The sequence below is a fragment of the Thermomyces dupontii genome, assembly GCF_041956625.1.
Source record: "Thermomyces dupontii strain NRRL 2155 unplaced genomic scaffold VTN31scaffold_1, whole genome shotgun sequence".
Lineage (NCBI taxonomy): Eukaryota > Fungi > Ascomycota > Eurotiomycetes > Eurotiales > Trichocomaceae > Thermomyces > Thermomyces dupontii.
The window spans coordinates 4,717,722-4,737,485 of record NW_027192307.1 but is presented as its reverse complement, the minus strand read 5'-3'; the positions used below and the strand labels follow the sequence as shown (position 1 = coordinate 4,737,485).

Genomic DNA, 19,764 nt, shown 5'->3' with positions numbered 1-19,764 from the left:
ATCATTATAAATACTCTGATCAATGGTGTGCTATATAATGATACCTGTTAGCTGATGAGTCATTGAGTCGAATAAAGCAGCTCGTTTGACCAATCGCATTGCCCCTTTAATCGACTGACGGCGGTCTATTCCTTGTTGCCAGATGCACCTTTCTGCGGCATGTGTCTCAATGCTACGTCTCCAACGGCACATCTGGAGGTAGAGCGAGGCGCAGGCAGAGTATTCTGGCCTCTCTATACGTCCTCACGTTCCATTCCACATGATTATCGAACTCATCCTGTCGTTACATGCCGTTTACTCGCGGCGATTGGTTGGATGTCCGTGTTCGGTTCTTCTCTTTGAGCGCTCTTCAGCTCTCATCCATGGCTGTACATGTACGAGTAGTATTTTGTTACTGATGAGGCGGTATGAGATAGATCGAGTTTGGTTTGTAGTCGAGGAATGGTTAGTAGGTACTATATAGATGCATCAGATCGCACCAGTTCCACGATGATACACAACCTGACCCTACACTCAAATTACAAACCTCGAAGCAATTCGAACCGTAAGTAGAGCAACCATGGAAACAGCAACCGTGGATACCGTCCAGAGTCTCCTTGATGCACATCCAGACATCCCAATCGACCTACCCATAGACGCGACCAACAACACTCTTCATGAAACCTACAATCTCTACCCGACGACCCTCGTTCCCGAAAACACAACACCGCTGGCCATAGCCCGGCCACAGACCGCCGCTCAGGTAGCGCAGCTAGTGCGGTACGCCGCGCAGCGGGGCCTGCCGGTCACCGTGCGGAGCGGCGGACACGACTCACACCGGCGCAGTATGGCGTCAGGAGCGCTGGTTCTTGATATCCGCGCGCTGAACAGCGTCCGGATATCCGAGGACCGCAGGCGGGCAACCATCGGCGGCGGCGTGACGACGGGGGCGCTGACCGCGGTGCTGGAGCCGGCGGGGCTGGCGACGACGTATCCGGCGGTGGCGTCGGTGGGGTACGTCGGATGGGCGACGACGGGCGGGTATGGATTGATGAATGGGCGGTACGGGCTGGGTGTGGACCAGATCGTCGGGGCGCGGGTCGTGAATGCGCGCGGCGAGATCGTCGAGGCGGACGATGAGCTTCTGAGTGCGCTGCGGGGGGGCGGCGCGGGGTCTTGGGGTGTGGTGGTGGAGATGGACGTGAGAGTCTACGAAGCGGACAAGGTACAAGTCCCAACTCCCCAAGCATCAGGAACAACGTGGCTGACGTACTTAGGACATGCTCTACGGGGTAATCGCATTCAGCGCCCAAAACCCCGAGCAGGAATTCACCTCCTACTTCCAACGCCTGCTGCAGGCCCAGGATGAAGACCCGGAATACCCCCAAGAGGATCTCGGGCTCGGCTGGCTGATCACAATGCATCCGGAGGTCGGCCCGATGCTCAACTCTCTTTTCTCATGGTCGTCCCGAGATCACGAGCGAGGGCTCGGCTGGCGGGAAAATGTGCGCGCGTACAGTTCCCCGTCGCTGATCATGGACAACGTGCACCCCTCGCGGACGACAGCATGGCAGGAACTCGTCATGAACATGCTCCCCAAGCGAGTCTACGGCAGTGCGCGATCAATGATGGTGCGGCGCATCACCGACGATGTGCTGCGGACTCTGGTGGAGTGCATGGAGATTATGCCGAAGGATCCCGGCGTGGGGATCTTCGTGCAGCAGTGTAGGGGAGCGGCCCAAGACTACCACGACAAAAAGAACATGACGTTCCCATTCCGCGCTACCCCGCACTTTCTGATTGAAATCGTCGGTACGCCGTCGGTCCCGGAACTGCACGACGCAGCGGAGAAATGGAGCAGCACGCTGGAGGAGAAGCTGTCGCAGCTGCAAGACGTGGTGCTGGGCCCGTATACGGCGATGACGGACCCGAGTTCGGAAGGGATGCGGACGGCGTATGGGCGTGAGAAATGGGAGCACTTGGTGGCGTTGAAGAAAAGGATTGATCCTGGAAATGTGTTCCGGTATGGGTTTGTGAGGGTGGATTGAGGGGGTTACTGCCACGCTGTTCGAATTCTGGGATGATTGTCCGGAAGCTTGGTGCATACCTTTTTTACCTTACCTAGGTAGGTAGATGGTGACTGCATAGTAGACACATCTCATTACTTTTATTCAAGGCCCAGTTAAGGTCTTTCAATTGGAAAGTTTTGAACGTGGCTTGTGTATCGCGTACAATCTGGTTGGCACTCGCAGGGGTAGAGGTGCTGTGGGTAAGGATTCCGTGAGTTAAGGAGCAGGGACAATCCCCACCATTCCTTGACGGAGTCACTATGAAATTGATCGTAGATGGCGTGCTCTCTCTCAAGTCCCTTTTGGAATTTCCGGAAACTACACACACGTTCTAGCATTGAACTGGAATTCCGATACATAGCAAGCTCACTGGATCGAAGAAAAGTCTCGATAATAGATAGCTCCGAAAGTTTACACCATCGTTGTGGATCTTGCCCATCAGTCAGTTCATGTCATCCAAGGTCAGTTCCAGTATCATCAAGTGAGTTTCATATTGATCTACTAGCGTCATATGAAACAGGTAACCATCGGATGTTTACTGTATAGGCCTAGTACTATTTCACCTTTGAACGAGACGGCAGGCTCGAGATGTTGTCGTATAGTCACGTGATGCTCAAGCCCTAGAAAAGAAGTTGGTGAACTGCTGCTTCCCTGGAACGAAACATCAGACTTTTGCAGAGAATTCCGGTAATGCAGCTAAAGTATCATATGCAGTCGTGAAGATAAGATCGTTGCCGCAACCGATTCATGTGAAGGGCGAGAACTGGAAAAAACTGAATTCCTTCGTTGTCAAAGAATACCAAGTTCATCTTGAACAGCGCGTAAATCAGAACGCGTCTGCCAATCTCAGCGGAAGCTGCAGCTTGAGCAGCGTTTCTCTTTCGTGGATCAACAAATACATTGACCTGAACCATCTTTAGAATATGTCTCTGGGTCAATAGCCATTCCATGCAGCCTCTGATCCGCAGCTCTCGAACAATGTCCCACACATCACGTTTTATCGAAGAAAAGCCACAATGCTGTAGCCAGTTTGAATTGCGAAATCGAGACAAAATGAGTTTCAAAAACGATTTCCGGTTCATTGTAGCCTCAGGCTGTGTCCACTCGTTTGAACGTTTGGGACCAATTCGACCTTCTCCGAAATCAGAGAGCACGGGATGACCATAGGCATGATCCTTAATTTGAATCTTTCAAGTCCATAATTACAGCTTGATCATAGCGGTACTGAAATGCGTATGACATCTGACAGAGTACACTCATAATGAATCATTGCTCCTGAACTATACAGGATCGTAAGGACATCACAGAACCGACATTGATCTAGTCCTGTAGACAACTAATGTAGACGTAAGGGGTCTCTTCAAACCTTCCCGACCAAACCGCAAGGAAACTCCCTCTTTTGGACGTTCGTAACGACGTATCCATGTTCGACGGTCTTGTCGAGGACTTCCTGCATCTTTTGGAAGTCATCGCACACTTGCATCTGAACTAAGCCCGGTGTATGAAGACCCTCGGTAAATTGCAGCGCGTAGTTAGACCCATCCTTGTTGACGACCGATAAGCCGTTTGGAGACCAGAATTGTGTGCCCGAACGCTTGTAGGCTCCGAGAGCACTGATAAGCATGTCTTTCGCTGTGACTCCCTGGAAACCATTCTCGCCCACGAGCACGTCGGTTCCGGGGAGTTTTCTGATTTTGAAATTCCATCTTGCTGGCTGGCTGATATGCGAAATTGGATTGACGCTTCCTCCCGAAGACCAAGCTTCCACAGTGACCATAAACCATTGGTCGCCCTCGTAGCAGATTTCGTCAAAGTCTCTATTATTTTGATAATACTTGTTTTTGAACTCCGATGGCGCTTTGTCGCCACATTTGCCGCCGGTTTTGCTGATTTCAAAAATCAGTCCACTGATACCTCATCCAAAGGCCAGGGTTAAGGCAGCACTTACAGAAACATGGGAGTACTGTGATATTTTTTGTTCTCCGGGTCATCCTCGTATCCAGGAGCCACTTCCCAGACGACTGGAATCAGTGCGGCAAAGAACATTTTCTTTACCTCCTCATAGTAATCGATCATGGATTTTTTACCGTCAAAGAACATGAAGGTTCCACTATCAACCATCCTCCATAAGGCCTGCATGCTAGTCGTGGATCCATTGAAGAGCCATTCGACTTGTCTTTCTTGGTTCGACCTCAGAATTTGATATACTTCGCCCAAAAGAGCGAAAACCTTAGCATCCGTCGACTCTCCCGTCAACTGCCTAGGTAGTTTGTCAGGTTAACGGTGCATACTTGAGCTTTTTCGATCACAAGCAGAGAGGAAGCGGGCCAGTCCAGTGTGGTGAATAGGGAGGACTTACGCAGGCAGATGAATCAACCCATAGGGCATGCCCATACCGGCAGCCGACACGACGCCATTCACGATTCTGCCTTTGGTAGCATTGTACTTTGCGTCCAGAGCTGCCTGTTCCTTATCGTCCCCTGCCCCTCCAGTCTGCCCCGATTGGCCCGCGTCGTCTGTTCCCGTCGCTGGCTGCTTACCCTTCCGTTTTTCTCGATTCAGTTTTTCTATCTGCTTATAATGATCCAGCACCGAGTCCAAAACTGAAAAACGTGCAGGGCGTCAGTATCTACTCTTTCACTCCATGGCGTGTTCAATGTCAACTTACTCTTCGAAGACGCTTCACCGACTACTCCAATGCCAACAGTTATAATGGGAATGAGAATATCTCCCAGAATATCGAATACCTTGACTTCAGGAGCAAAGATATCGGTGAAGCTTAGAACTTTGTCTTGGACATCGTCGTGAGCAGACTTTATAGCTTGCCAAGCGCGGTGGTACATCTGAATCAGATTGTCAGTAAGATTGTACGCAATGCATCAGAGATGTTCTTAAGACAGCTACCCACAGAATGAACATTCGCAAAAGAGTTCAGAATCATGTGTCTTCCATGTTTCTGTCAGCACTTATGTCTGCTAGATGTCGTACATGAACTCGCGTTTTGTCTTACCCACACACAAATGCGGTATCATCACACTGGACACTTGCATCGTTGCATTCGTCATTATCTACCTGATAGCATCGCCAGTTGGGCGGACCATGGATCTTGTTTGAAACGTATCTGGATTCGATGCGCGGTCAGCTGCCATGATCGGAGCCGTTGCGCGCAAGAAAGGGTCCATACTCGACATAAGAGAGCCGCGTGTTACTCTGATTGGAATACCAATCGTAATCCAGAATGCCATGAAGTTCAAAGCAGCCGAGCCCTTCCCAAACGGCCATTGGATCTTGATCGACAGACCGAGCAAGCGGATCATCACAGGTCTTGAGTATCCTTTTTCGAGCAGCGTCGTCGAGTAACGAAGAAGGCAGGTGGAGGACGTCCGGATCATTCTCATTCGGAGGAGGTTGTGCCTTGACCCATGCCAGGCAAATAGTGAGCCAAACCCAGAATGCTCGCATGTTGCCTGCTCTGCTGATGCAGATGCGGGAGCTCTTAATCAGGCAATTGTTTTATGAATCCAAAAAGGATGAGCAAAGGTATGTTGAGGTGGACAATGGAGGACTCAAGGTGGGCGTTAAAATTAATATCATGGCGTTCTCCTGCTTCGGATTTCCCGGGGTCTCCAGCATCATCGTTCAGTTTCATGCCCATCACCATTGTGCTGGCTCGTGATCAAATCCACAATATGATGTACTGTCGCCACAAAAGTTTTGGGGGCTGAACGATGATCATCGAATTGGAGAGCAGCAATTAGGCAAGTTGTTGGAGGTAACTCAAGAGTCTGGAACTGTGAAATCCCGAGCTTGGAGATGTCCGATGTAACGAATGTCCCTAGAGGGTAGCTAAGAGAGACTGGGAGAGACTTCATAGTACATGAGTAACTAATTTTACATTAATCTGTAAGAAAAACTTCAGTTTGTACAGGGGGCCGGAACCGGTGCAGTGGTTTGAGATGGACGTCTACCCTAGGAACCTGTGAAGAAGGACAGGCGCCCTCCATTATTATTCTCGGATGAACAGAAACCCTAGCCAGCAGAATGACGACCCCTCAAACTTGAAGGAGTAATACTAGGCTAGGCCTAGTTACTTAGTAAGGTGCTTTTTTTAACTTTTCTATTTTGGCTCCTGTTCTCGTTCGGAAAGTTGGTGGAAGTGCGATGTAGAAGTTCTTTCATGGGATTTTTGAGGTTATCACCCTATCCTAGCTGACTACTGTATGTATTACCCATAGATGGAATCATCTTCAGTGGGGTGTCGGAGATCCCCAGTTTCATCCAAAATGGCGTGTTTTGCCTGGGCTCAGTCCTGAACCAACTAAGGGTGGTGAAATTTAAAAAATCCCGCAAAATTACCGAATTTTGAAATAACTAGTTAACTAGTTACAGGGTTTTTCTTCGGTTACAAATTTCGGTCAGGAAAAATGCCAAGATGCTTACTAATATATTGACCAATAACAGACGAGGATGTATCCAACCCCACCTTTAACGGTTAGTTCATGCGTGTGCTACCCGTTAAGGCTTAGATAGTGTATGATTTCTTAACTACGGAGGGAGGCTCCTATTTACACTATGCTTGGGAAAGGCGATACTAAATGAGGCTAGTACACCGTGTAAATAGGAAAATTGCATATTGTACGAGGTCTCCATCAAAAGTTTTGTCACCCCCTTGGTCGTGTAATGTTGTGATAGGCTTGTAATATACAAGAACACCTATCCATTTATGGAAAGTACACAATATTCGTACTTGCTCCAGGTACCAGGTACCTTGATAACGTAAACATTACTGCAAGTAGACATTTAGCAACGAATCAAGATCATCAGTAAACAAAACAGCAGGTTTACTACTAAGCATGAAGATTACTTTTCATGGTCTTTATAGGGTAACCTAACCCACAAGCAGAATAATCCGTGTCACGTAGAGATCGTAGAGGTACCTGGTACGAATGCTTGGACTCGGTACCTTCCTTATAGGCTAGCTACATATAATTACATAATATAAATTACGTGCCAAGACATTGGCCGGAAGGGGTGACAGAACTTTTGATGGAGACCTCGTAAATAGGAGCCTCCACTCCGTACATTAGGTATTAGGTTAAACTTTCCAGCTTCTCCACAATCAATCCACGTTGATATTCTTCCGTTGGTTAATGTCGCGAACTTTCTGCGCTTCAGCGTCTTAGCAGGAGGTCTAATCAAGGCTCTCCGACCTCAATCGACAGACAACAACCTTGCTTTGTACTCCGCACTTCGCTAGGTAGTACTCGTCCATAGGGTAGTCCTTCGACAGTACCTCTGAAACTTCAGTACTCTTTCGAACTCTCCTATCTTTACTCCTCTTCCGTTCTCATTTGGAATTTTGAATTCTGATGGGCGATTGATCCGATCAGATGCGATGTCAGAAGTTCCGTGACCGGATCTTGGTGGGTTACCTATCACTGATATCAATACTAGGCCCTAGTACTCCGTTCTTGGGTACAGTAGCAGTTGGCTCATACAGTAGGTAAATGGGAGGGAGGTATAGGACAGCCAGAGCCTCACCCGGCCCAGCTTGTCACCTCGCCAAGGGCTCGGTCCTGAATTCCAAAGAACAGTCATGTGAATAGTACTTCTTCTTCAAAAAGGATTGTCCTGAGAGTCCTTCTTCCGAGGGCGTCCCGAGAATCTTACTGCATGGCAACAGAGCCATCGTGATCTGCTCCAATTGTTTTTCTCCATTTGGGTTAGGGCTCGCTTCCAGTTCCACACGGGCACCGCTGGTGCAGCGTACTGCCGCCTACCGAACCGCCGAAACTGATCTCTACCCAACTGTTCACATTGGAGCAGTAAAGAAAGCCATGGACGATGAAGTGGTCACGGTGCGGTAAAGAGCACGAGCGGGAATGAATGACCTTCGAGGTCCATTAGTTAGTACACCTTGGAATATGTGCGACATCTGACAGAATGGTAATCTCGTTCAAGTCAAGGTAAGTTAATACATGAAACATTTACCTATCGTAAAGGACAGGATGGACGCACAGCATCAAAGAACGAACAAGATAGTAGTACTACTACTAGGCCAGCCTCTAGTAGTACATGACAGCTCAAAGCTGCCCTCCTCCATCCTCAATCCTCCTCAATATTACCACAGGGATATTCCCGTTGTTGATACTAAGTTAGTTTTCTGTTTTTGTTTTGATTCTCCATAACCTTTCTCATCTTCTCCCAATCCGGACAGACTTGCATCTGAACGAGGCCTGGTGAATGACTGCTCCTTCAGTAAACTGCAATCCAAACCCGGACCCATCATTCTTGACAACAGACGTTCCTGGTGGTGGATACCAGAATTGTTTTCCTCCCGAACGCTCGTAAGCTGAAAGCGCACTAATAAGCATGTCCTTCGCTGTGACATGATAACCTCGAAAACCTTGCTCATCCAGTTCCTCGCGAACGAGCATGTCCGTTCCAGGGAGTGATTTGAGCCTGCTATACTTCGTGGTTCCATACATAGTGCTATGCGAGAACGATGTCTCCACGACGGCGATATACCATCGATCACCCTTGTAGCAGATTTCGGGAGCGTCATCACCCAATTTCCAGGTGTCTATGATTTCCTTAGGCGGCGTCTCGCTACATTTCGTACCAGACTTTCTGTTCTCAAGATTAGTTTATTGCTGCCACACCCAAGGTCCAGAATCAACCTTATACTTACACAAACGCGGGAGTGGTGATGAACACTGGTTCGCGATCGTTCGGCTTGCTCTGGTATCCAGGAGCCACTGCCCACGCTTTGGGAATCAGAGCGGCAAAGAACATTTTCTTCACCTCCTGGTGGTACTCGAGCAGGGAATTATTACCGCTAAAGTGGGCAAATGTCGCGCCATCGACCATCCTCGACAAAACCCGCATACTGGCCGTTGATCCATTGTAGAGGTCGTGGACTTGACTCGCTTGCATAGTACTAAGTTGCTCATATAAGTTGCCCAATAGAGCGTAGATTTTGGCATCAGTTGAGGCTCCCGACAACGCCCTAGTTTACAGGTTAGCGGTTTGTAGTGGAACATATTCGACCACGAGAATAAACGAAGCGGGCCATTCCAATGACTGATTGGTGAGGACCTACTCCGGCAGATGGATCAATCCATAAGGCATCGCCATACCAGAGGCCTGCACAACGGCATTCTTGATGGTATCCTTGTATTTGTCGTACTTCTCGTCCAGGTCTTCGCAATCCTTATCACTCCCCCCATCGCCATTGCTGGAGCCATTTCCACTGCCATTGCTAGAGCCCTCCGAGCCATTTGAGCCCCCTCCGCTGCCATTGCGAGAGCCACCTCGGCTTCGTTTTGTCACACTCCTTTTTTCTCCACTGCTAGAGCTGTCTGAGCCATCTGAGCTCTCTCAGTCGTCATTGTCAATACTTTCTCCCCTGCCATTGCCAGAGCTGTCTGAACCGTCCGAGCTCTGTCCATTGCCATTGGCACAGGTCCCCCCACTGTCAACCCGGCTATTTTTCGCTCTTGACTTCTTATCCTTCACGTTTTCCATCACCAAGTTCAAAACTAGAAAGAAAGTAGGGCATCAGTATGCACCCTGAATCTTTTTTTTTGGCGGGTTTAACTATCGACTTACTCCGGTCTGCAGCTTCACCAATTGCTCCAGTACCAATAGTTATGATTGGAATGAGAATGTCTCCCAGAATATCAAGCACCTCGACTTCAGGTGCAAAGATATCGGTGAAACTGAGGATGTGGTCTTGGACGAGGTCATGAGCAGAACCTAGAGATTCCCAACCGCGACGGTACATCTGGATCCGATTGTCAGTGAGATTATACGCAGTGGACCAGAGATATCCTTGGATACAGTAACTTACAGAGTGGATATTCGCGAAGGAATTCAGAATTATGTGACTTCCATGTTTCTGTCAGCACCTGGATCTGCTAAGTGTCGGACTTGAACTTGCGTTTCCTCTTACCCGCAGGCAAATGCGGTCTCATCGCACTGGACAGTTCCGGCATTGCAACCGTAATCATCGATCTCATGGCATCGCCAATTGGGCGGGCCATGTATCTTGTTTGAAATGTATCTGAATTTGGATACATTATCAGCTCACATGTGCAGAGACATGGGGGACAAAAGGAGTTCATACTCAACATAGGAGAGGGACGTGCTACTCTGGTTGATATACCAATCGTAATCCAGAGTGCCGTAAAGTTCATAGCAACCGAGGCCTTCCCAGACTTTTACCGGATCGCGGTCCACAGTCCAGACGAGTGGGTCATCACAAGTCTTGAGTATCTTTTGGCGAACAGTGTCGTTTATTAAAGAAGTAGGCAAGTCGAGGATTTCATTATCCTTCTTAGACGGAGGTGGGCTAGCCCTAACAAGCGCCAGGCAAGCAGTAAACCAAATCCAGAGTGCATGCATGTTGTCCACTCCGCTAGGCTACTGCAGATGCGAGCTGTTGATCAGGCGGCTGCTTCATGACGGTCGGAAAGACGAGCAAAACATTTAGAAAAAGACAAAGGAGAGCTCAAGATGGGCGCCGTGATTAATATGTCATACTCCTGTTTTGGGCGTCTGGAGTCTCTCACATGTTAGTTCAGTTGTCAAGCCGATCACCACGGATGGGATTGTGCAGGCAACTACTTAAATCCACAACCTCACCAAGTTTGGGGGATAAAGGGAACGTCGATCACTGAAGCAATCGTGGAATCGGAGAATAGGCAGTAATTAAACAGTCAATCCATTGTTCGCCCCATTCCTCCAGCTACACTCCATGTACCCCAGTCTCCAACACCTGGATGCAGACGACCATTCCCCAGAAATGACGACTCGATGCGACTCTCGGTTTTGCGTGCCGCGCCAGGCAAGTAAACATGTAACCATGTCCATGCGGCGTATACTCCTTGGACCTCCCAATGTCGTGGAATGAATCAATCTTGCCCTCGATTCCCTGTCTAGATGTGAGATGAATCCACCAAGCACGCCGCTTCCGTCCCTACTCACGTTGAGGGCGCTATCTTTCTACAGGTCGAGTGAGTCTCTGGATTTATACGGAGTCCAAGTATTGCTCAAGATATCATCACCAATTGGCTGTTTATTGTGTTCTCACATTTGACTGCTTGTGGGCTGCGGTGTGTCAGTTTCAATTCAACACACCACAGGGGTTCCATGCCTGATACTGAAGTTGACAACTTGTGGCCATTCATCCGTCTGTATCAAGAAGAGTAGTACTGCTGCAAGCCGCACATATATGACTAGTAGTATTCCTCCGACCGCAGTCACAGATAGGACGCTCGTGTGTGCTGTCGTTGGGAACTGTAACTTCGGACGAGAAGATTGGATGTCCCACGGTCTTGGTTGTTGGGTTCTCCTCGATGCGAGATGGAACGTCTGATGTCTGCACTCTGGGGAAGAATGCGGGGATCCAATCTCTCTCCGACATTGATGGATGTCGACCAAAACTCTAGTTAATGGATGTAATAAACACTTGCAGCGAGTCACAGGAGCAATTCAACGAACCGACAACCAACAGTAATCGAAAATGGAAGTCTTCGAGAAGAAACAGACCTTGAGTTCCTGGCCAATGGCCAATTGAATCGCCTCAGTTTCCCAGAAGTTCATCAAGCCCCTGGTCAATTTAAAAACTCGTGTGCCTTCCTCTAGGTCGCATTGATCAATATAATGTAAGTCAGGCCAATATCTGATCGAGGATCCCATATGTACTGTCTAGGTCCTCCCTGGCCAGAGGCTGGAGCGGCTATGGCAACGCGAATTGAACCACTCGCACTTGCGTGTTGTAGGCAACTTTTAGTAATTCCGGGAATCCTCGATTCTGTTGTGATACTCACTGTCCGAAATTACTTGGAGTGGTTTCTCCTGTGGGTTGACTACCTAGGTAGGTACCTGTTCATATGCGAGCAGCAATAAGTTCAATCTTACTATCTACCTCTAGGTACTCGAAGGACAGCCGTGATCAAATTTGCACGTGTTGGTAAGGGCGGTAAAGCTCCCAGTCGGAATAAACGACCGTCTTAGAGGTTCATGCAGCATTGCAGCTTGATAATCGCTGTACCGAAATGTGTACAAATCTGACAGGAGACTCATCCAGCTCCAACTACCTAATGGATACATGGACCATTGATCATAGTAAAGGACAATCTGGCAGGGTCACCACAGAACCGGCCTGATCCAGTCCGGTACATAGCAGATCAATAGTACCGCAGGGCCATTCCTTCTTGTCGATCTCGTCAAACGCACTCCCGTCTTTTCCGTAATTGTCCAGGAGTTTGGCCAATCTTTCCCAGTCCGTGCAGACTTGCATCTGAACTAAACCAGGTGAATGCAGTCCGTTAGTAAACTGTAGTCCAAATCCAGATCCATCCGTCTTGACAACCAATTCGTCCGGTGACGGAGACCAGAACTGTTTTCCGGAACGCTCGTAGGCTGAAAGAGCACTGATAAGCAAGTCTGTCGCTTTGATTCCCAGGAATCCCTCCTCGCTCACGAGCACCTCCGTTCCAGGAAGTTTCTTGAGACCGAAACTCCATTCCTTAGGATGAAAGACGTATTCTCCACCGAAATTGGCCTCCACAACGACCATATACCATTGCTCGCCCTCGTAGCAGATCTCGCTAAGGTCGTCATCCTTGCTTATTGATTTTGGCGGCTCTTCGCCACATTTCTTGCCACTCTTACTGTTTCCAGGATAAGTTTATGTTGCCTCGTCGAAAGTTCACTGTCAAGTCCGCACTTACAGAAACATGGGAGTGCTGTAAAGCGTATACTCTGGCCCATTCCTGTCTGCTTCGAATCCAGGAGCCACTCTCCACGTGTTGGGAATCAGAGCGGCAAAATACATTTTCTTTACCTCCTCATGGAAACCGAGCAGGGTGTTATTACCGTCAAAGTTGGTGAATGTCCCGTCATTGATCGTCCTCCAAAGGGCTTGCATACTGGGCGTTGATCCATTGAAAAGGTCGTCAACTTGTTTGACTTGCATATTGGTAAGTTGGTCGTATATCTGACCCAGTAAAGAAAAAACCTTGGCATCAGTTGTATCTCCGTCCAGCACCCTAGTTTGACAGGTTAGCGATCCAAGATAAAGTTTGATCACAAGAATAACGAAACGAGCCATTCCAGTGCGCTGAACAGGGTGAACTTACGCAGGCAGATGGATCAACCCATAAGGCATGGCCATGCCGGCAGTCTGCACAATGCCGTTCTTGACTACATCGACGGTACTGTTGTACTTTTTGTCCAGATCATCTCCCGCTTCCCCTGTCTCCGTCTCTGTGTCCCCCGTCCTCGTCGTCGTTGGCTCTTTACCTTTTCCCTTTCTGTCTTTATTCTTTTTCTCTATATCCTTCACATGTTCCACCACCCTTTTCAGAACTGTAGAAAAGAATAAGCAAGTTAGCCTCCAGTACTACCTACTCGTACAGTAGCGCTCTTCATTCCATGGCGAGTCAAATAGACCTAACTTACTCCTCCCTGACACTTCACCGATTACTCCAACACCAAGAGTGATCAATGGAATAACAAGGTCTCCCCAGGGGAACACATCGAGTTCGGGTGCAAAGATATCGACAAAACTCATAACGTCGTCTTGATCTCTGTCATGAGCAGACAGTAGAGCAGTATAGCCGTGGTAGTACATCTGAGTCAGATAGTCAGTAAGATCGTACGCAGCAGACCAGAACTAATATTGGAGACAGTAACTCACAGAATGAACATTCGCGAAAGAGTTCAGGATCAAATGTCTTTGAAATTCCGTCAGCATCAGTATCGACTAGATGTCGGACAGTGATACGCCATTTTATCTTACCCACAGGCAAATTCAGTTTGATGGCACTGGACAATTGCAGTATTGCAAGCACTATTAAACATGTCTCGGCATCGCCAGTTGGGCGGGCCATGCATCTTGTCTGAAATGAATCTAGATGTGGATGCACAGTCAGTTCTCGTGTGCAGACTGCAGAGACATGGCGGGAAAAAGGAAAGTTCATACTCGGAATAAGAGATGTTCGAGGTCCCATTGACATACCACTCGTAATCCAGAGTGCCGTGAAGTTCAAAGCAACCAAGCCCTTGCCAGACTGCCTTCGGATCTTGATTGACTGTCCGGACGAGTGGGTCATCACAGGGCTTGAGGATCTTCTCTCGAGTAGCGTCGTCAATCAACGAAGATGGCAATTGCAAGACATTTGGATCATCCTTATCAGGAGGAGGTCCTACGTGGCCTGCACTGGCAAGCGCCAGGCAAGTGATGAGCCAGATCCAGAGCGCCCGCATGGTTGTCAGCGCCGCCGGTGCAGATGCGATCTCTCAGAGATTAAGCGGCTGCTTTTTGATACCATTGGAAAGGACGAGCAAAGTATTTTGAGGAAGACAAAGGAGAATTAGAGATGGGCATTGCAATTTCTAAGAATCAATATCATGTCGTTCTGCTCTAGGCTTCCGGTGCCTCCAGCACGATGGTTCCGTCGTCACCCGATTCACCATTGTTGGTTCAGGCAAATAGTACTATTTTTATCCACAAAGCCATCAATATGTTGGGGGACCTAGTTGGGATCGATTTCACTAGTGAATGGGCGATAATCAAGACATCAATAATTGTTTGGCTTATTCCTTCGGCCATTCTTCCTGTACCCAGTCTCTAGCATATGATGCAGACGGCCAACTGCAAGGAACGAAATACGACTAAATGCGACTCTGGATCTTGATGTTGGGTCGGGCAAACAGACATGTAACCACACAGCGTGTACTCCGGGAACCGCACAATGTCTTCTTTAGAGACGAATGAATCGATCTTTGATGGAAACTTTCTGTCAAGATGTGAACTTGTAAATCCACCAAGCAAAGCAAGACGCTTCCATTTTCTCTCATGTGCATTTTCCCGGGATGTTGGAGTAGTCTCCCTACGAAATCCAAGTAATAATGCTCAACACATCACCGCTTAGCTGTTGATTTTGTTCCCGCATTTGTTCGCTTGCAGTTTGGTTCTGTCAGTGTCAGGGTACATACACCATAGTTAAGGAGTTGACACTTCAAGCTGCGGCTCGATGGCTTGTGGCCATTCACTGTACTCATTGAAGAGGCTAGTACTGTAACTGGCATAAAGGACTCCTTCGCCCATAATAACAGTAGGAGTCGTTAGAAGGGTGTAGGCGTTGGGAACTGTAACTTCGTACGATAGGATTGGGTGTTCCGCAGCCTTGGTTGTTGGCGTCCCTCTTTGGGGACGGATGGATCGTCTGTGCCCTGAAGGATCGTGGGGATTCTAATCTAACTCCAACGCCGATCAGAGTTCGACGAAGTAGGTACGGAGTAAGCTTTTATATCACTCGCAGGGGCCGCCGGGGCAATTCCACGAAGCATTCATTGTCTTCGAGAACAAATCCCTGGGCGATCCTGTAATCGCCCCCAGCTCCCAAAGGTGCATCCCCAACCCCTAGTCAATCTAGATCCTCGTAGGTACTACGTACCTATGGCTACCAGATACTACCTGTAGGTATGTATCGATTAGGAAGTTGGTGTCAGAATCGAAGAGGCTCAGACTTCATGTTTGTAGGATGAGAAGGGCTGTCCGTCGAGAGGGCTGGTGGCTCTCCGTAGCTCGGTCTTCCTGTGGCATTCGGACCCGTTCACTCACTTCATTCGTGTCAGGGTATCGGAAGAACAAGGGATCTGGGGATTTATGGGTGAGATTTCGTGGCCAGGCCTGGATAACCTGCGAACTAGGTACTAACTCATACCTATGTCAATTGTCAGGTTCTCTCGGTAACTGATGGGATAGGCCTACCACCAGAATTCAATTCAAGGGACTGAAGCGGGCCGCGGCTTGGCAAGTTACTCGAAGGATATAAGGATAACAGGTAACCTGTTACGTACCTACCAATGAAATTGCCATTGGTTTCCGGTGTCGGAAGAGGGCTCCGACACCGGAAAGTTCGGAATAACGTTAACTCTGTTGGCGATGAGACACGAGTACATCGTGAGGAGCCACCAGTAACTAGTTACTCGTAGTACTCCGTAGTCAGAGACCTCTCATCAACTTGCCCGTACGAGGGAAGATCCAAGTTACTATCACTCGCGCACAATACTCGAGAATGCTGAACTCTCATACAATTATTCCGCATGCCTATCACCGGGGGTTCTGTAATTCTCGACTTCAATGTTCACTGCGCACTGATCAACGTCTGTTGGGTCAAACTAATCCCTTCGAATCAGTACATAGACACAGGGCCTAGCATGGGGGCCTTCGGCCTCGTTTGAAATACACATATTCAGCAGCTGAGGCAATTTTCGCTCATACGTGCACAAGTTGATCGTGTCAACGTGGTCTTTTCGAGTCCCGACACGTACTCCGTACATCTTGCTCCTCGGCAGTATCTGTGACTGTCGGTGCGCCTTCTTCGTGGACCGGGCAGCAATGGCGCGGATTTAAGTCGTCAAGGCGCAGTTATGAAGAACTCGGTCCGCAAAGGGTCGTCTCGATGCGACAGACCTTGCTCGTGGTTGTGTTCGCGGCCGAGTATAGATACGAGTCATATCAGGAGCCGTCCTAGTAGTATGCCTTGAAATCCAGTCTCAGAAGAAGTTGTTCAAACACCATTGCATCACTGCTTCTCGTCCCTCCACGGAACCTTGACGCTCGCCCTCCATCAAACTCCCGCAAGAATCGAACAAAAGCGCCGACCTGCTTCCGGAATGTGGCGTGTAGATGAGACACCGTCTTTTCATTTTGACTACGGATGCCACTGGCGCCATCGAGTCTCGACAACGGCGCAAAGGCGAGGATCGTGCCAAAGATGTCTTCCAAGAGTCTGTTCACTTGTTCATAGCGCTTGCTGAGGAATGTGCGCTGGAGCATCTGGTTGAGTGTCTCTTCGTGGTATTGGCGTAGCCGGTGCAACGAGCCCGCAACTTCGATGGTGCCGTCGATGTCGCCGTGGCGGAGGCAAGTTTCCACCTTAGCCAGGGTTTCCTCAAGACGCTGCCAGGGGACTGCAACACCGACCTGGAAAACATAATCGTGCACCGTCGTGACAAAACGGTGGGCGTCAATTCGGAACTTCTGGAACACATTGCGCGTGTCCCCGGATAAAGATCCCCGCGCAGTGGAATCGTAGATGAGATGGTTGACGACAAAGATCATACGAAGTAACCGAAGGAGATATTTGAAGAGCCGGTCATACTTATGTAAGGCCTGAGAGGTGATGACGCTCTCCAACACAGCTGGCGGCTTGTACTGCAGACGCAGAAAGTCTAGTGCTTCGATGGCATTGGGATCTTTGCATCTCGTCAGTTCGTCGCCGGTCAATTCGCGGATGGCAAAACTGAAGCCCCCCGGAAGCTCCTTTTCCCGAGTCTCTGGCTGCACGGGCGGCACGGTGCGTCCCTCGCTAGCAGCGTAGCACTCGGTCAAAAGACCCATCAGGACAAGACGTAACTCTGAGCTAGCTGGCGGCCAGGTATCCCGACTGCCTAGGCGGAGACCGGTGTGTACGGTGCTTCGAGCCACGCCCTTCCTTCGCTCCCCGCTGTTCATCTCAGGGTCGAACAGTACCTGTGACAATCGGGCAGCAAAAATTCCGTCGCCCAGGAGCTGAAAACGATACTGCAGGGAAATATGGCTGCGGAGGTTGTGATTCATGAACAATAGATGAAGGCAGGAGTAGTCGACCAGCTGCGCCTGAACTGAGAGTGTTGGAGCTAAGGAGAGATATAACACGGATGACAAAGGGGGACCAAAGGGCATTTCGGCGACTACGGCCGTCGGGTCTGTAAAATCATGCTCTGCGGGGGCAGCATGGAGGGGATCAGACTCCATTGACGTGTTGCTACCTAACAGCTTTGTGGTTTGCTCAGCATCGTCAAGATCAAAGAGCTCAAACGTATGGGACACATCCGATGCGAGATCGCCCACAGCTGGGGCTTCGTCCTTCTCTCCTTCGCCATGGCGCGTCCCAGGGCGGGAACGAGACACATCCCCAGCGTGGTATCTCACAATTTCACGACGAAGTCGTTGCTCGTATTCGGCAGCTTTCTTCTGGACCTTTTCGATGTCCGCCCATGAGAACTCGCAAGAAAGGCGTGGCGGCTGCGAACTTTCGACGACGTCGTCTCGCGAGATGGGGTGGTCTGGTTGATACTGTTTCAAAAGGCGAAGGGCCCTCCCAGTTTCAAAGATCAACTGCGCCTGGTCTGCAGGTACCGAAGATGGCATCATATCAGGACGGTAGACGTATTCCGGAGCCGAAGAAGACGTCTGATAGCTACTTGCGGACTCGACTTGCTCAACGTGAACAAAGCTGTCTTTTGATTGATGCAACTGGGCCATCAGAGGTTTCTCGCTTCTCACTCCAATCCACGTTTCCACCAATGTCAGCCAGGGTCGTGTACATCGGCTGATGATTTCATGCAGCACGCGGCCCACCCAGGGCACGCGCTGTTCATGAACGTCGCATTTCTCCAGGAGCACCGAGATGACTTTGCTCTCGCTGGGAGCGCGTTCGATGGCACTTGTGATGTCCGCGAGAGTTCCGACCAAGTCACCGCAGCGTTCGAACATTGTCTGAACCTGCATTAACGACATATCCCGACGTAGCAACCTTGATAGATGCTTCTCCAAGCTGTGCATCAGCACCGAGACCGCGGATGCCACGCTAGACAAAGCAGTTGGCTGTTCGAGCACCATGGGGTTGGCCTTGACAAATCTCCGGATCCTCTGCATGTCTGTGCCGCAACGCAATACCCTCTCAATCATCCCGTCGACGACCGTAAGGCTCACCCCACTTATACGGACATCTCGAATGCTCTTTTCAAAGACTCGTTTCTGCTCATTGAACTGGAAGAACATCGAATTCCAGCCAAGGCCTAACCGGAAAAGGGATTCTAGAAACACGTCTGACCGCACTATGCGCCCGGCATTTTCCAGCCCGCTTACTGTTGCTTGGTGGGAAAGCGCAGCGTCGAAGCCTTTGTTGCCGAACTCACTCAGATAAGCCGAGACGGGCTCTTTAAAGCTTGCATCTAGGAAGCCATCCCACGACAATAGATGCTTTTCGGAAGGACTTTCCGGGGATATGGCATGCAGGGCCCACAAATCCTCGGTTTCAGCGGGTGATGCTGGGCTAGTTTCCTCCTTCTTCTCATCAGTTGTGGTGCCGACGGCCTCGTCCGAGCGTGTTGGAATATCTAAAATAAGGCTGTTCTCGATGTCAGACACATTGAGCTCGTACAGAAGCGAATCATTCTTATCGAGGATGTGAAGCGGGTTCCTGAATGGTCCAGCCGTGACGCCTATACCGATCAGTGACGCACCAACAGGGGACCTTGCAGTCACATACTGGGAAATTCCTTGGGTGCCAATGGCTCTAACTCCGGCAGAGACAGGTCAAACTCCTTCTCGGGCCATAGGTCTGTTGTCCGGAAAGGATCTTCGTACTCGACGGAGTCCATGGTGCTGGCCACAGTAAGGCGAACTTTTCACGTTGTTCAGGGCCGTTGCTGGGAAAACAGCAATTGGCTCATGTAATCATCCCTCGGAGCCTCCGACTCTACTCAGAAGGTCCTATTCAGGCGTCGAATCTCCATGCTGGGGAACTGACTGCTATCGGAGACTCATTTGGATGCGCTTCACGTGTCGCGAATAGATATTCTTACGCTAATCCTAATTAAGACTAGCGCGTTCCTTATCGCACGGACCACCCGCTTATCAGATCTTCGT

General features: G+C 49.5%; 6 protein-coding genes across 6 annotated transcripts; 1 reads left to right on the top strand and 5 right to left on the bottom strand.

Moving 5' to 3' along the window:
- Positions 1-559: 559 nt before the first annotated feature.
- On the top strand, positions 560-2,027 carry VTN31DRAFT_1785 (uncharacterized protein; the record flags this gene model as incomplete). The annotated part of the gene is made up of 2 exons (XM_069401880.1): positions 560-1,204; positions 1,257-2,027. 2 exons carry the CDS (start codon positions 560-562, stop codon positions 2,025-2,027), a joined length of 1,416 nt encoding a protein of 471 aa, XP_069264641.1.
- Positions 2,028-3,408: 1,381 nt separating this feature from the next.
- Positions 3,409-5,510, bottom strand: VTN31DRAFT_1784 (uncharacterized protein; the record flags this gene model as incomplete). The annotated part of the gene is made up of 7 exons (XM_069401879.1): positions 3,409-3,934; positions 3,997-4,308; positions 4,408-4,651; positions 4,717-4,891; positions 4,957-4,993; positions 5,059-5,169; positions 5,233-5,510. 7 exons carry the CDS (start codon positions 5,508-5,510, stop codon positions 3,409-3,411), a joined length of 1,683 nt encoding a protein of 560 aa, XP_069264640.1.
- A 2,732-nt stretch (positions 5,511-8,242) lies between these two features.
- On the bottom strand, positions 8,243-8,984 carry VTN31DRAFT_1783 (uncharacterized protein; the record flags this gene model as incomplete). Its single annotated transcript, XM_069401878.1, has 2 exons — positions 8,243-8,678; positions 8,740-8,984. 2 exons carry the CDS (start codon positions 8,982-8,984, stop codon positions 8,243-8,245), a joined length of 681 nt encoding a protein of 226 aa, XP_069264639.1.
- A 444-nt stretch (positions 8,985-9,428) lies between these two features.
- Positions 9,429-10,454, bottom strand: VTN31DRAFT_1782 (uncharacterized protein; the record flags this gene model as incomplete). Its single annotated transcript, XM_069401877.1, has 6 exons — positions 9,429-9,589; positions 9,660-9,834; positions 9,901-9,937; positions 9,991-9,997; positions 10,052-10,113; positions 10,177-10,454. The coding sequence occupies 6 exons, from the start codon at positions 10,452-10,454 to the stop codon at positions 9,429-9,431; spliced, it is 720 nt and encodes a 239-aa protein (XP_069264638.1).
- A 1,720-nt stretch (positions 10,455-12,174) lies between these two features.
- Positions 12,175-14,324, bottom strand: VTN31DRAFT_1781 (uncharacterized protein; the record flags this gene model as incomplete). Its single annotated transcript, XM_069401876.1, has 7 exons — positions 12,175-12,727; positions 12,788-13,105; positions 13,196-13,424; positions 13,518-13,689; positions 13,756-13,792; positions 13,858-13,968; positions 14,041-14,324. The coding sequence occupies 7 exons, from the start codon at positions 14,322-14,324 to the stop codon at positions 12,175-12,177; spliced, it is 1,704 nt and encodes a 567-aa protein (XP_069264637.1).
- Positions 14,325-16,596: 2,272 nt separating this feature from the next.
- On the bottom strand, positions 16,597-19,496 carry VTN31DRAFT_1780 (uncharacterized protein; the record flags this gene model as incomplete). Its single annotated transcript, XM_069401875.1, has 2 exons — positions 16,597-19,337; positions 19,385-19,496. 2 exons carry the CDS (start codon positions 19,494-19,496, stop codon positions 16,597-16,599), a joined length of 2,853 nt encoding a protein of 950 aa, XP_069264636.1.
- Between the last annotated feature and the right edge of the window lie 268 nt (positions 19,497-19,764).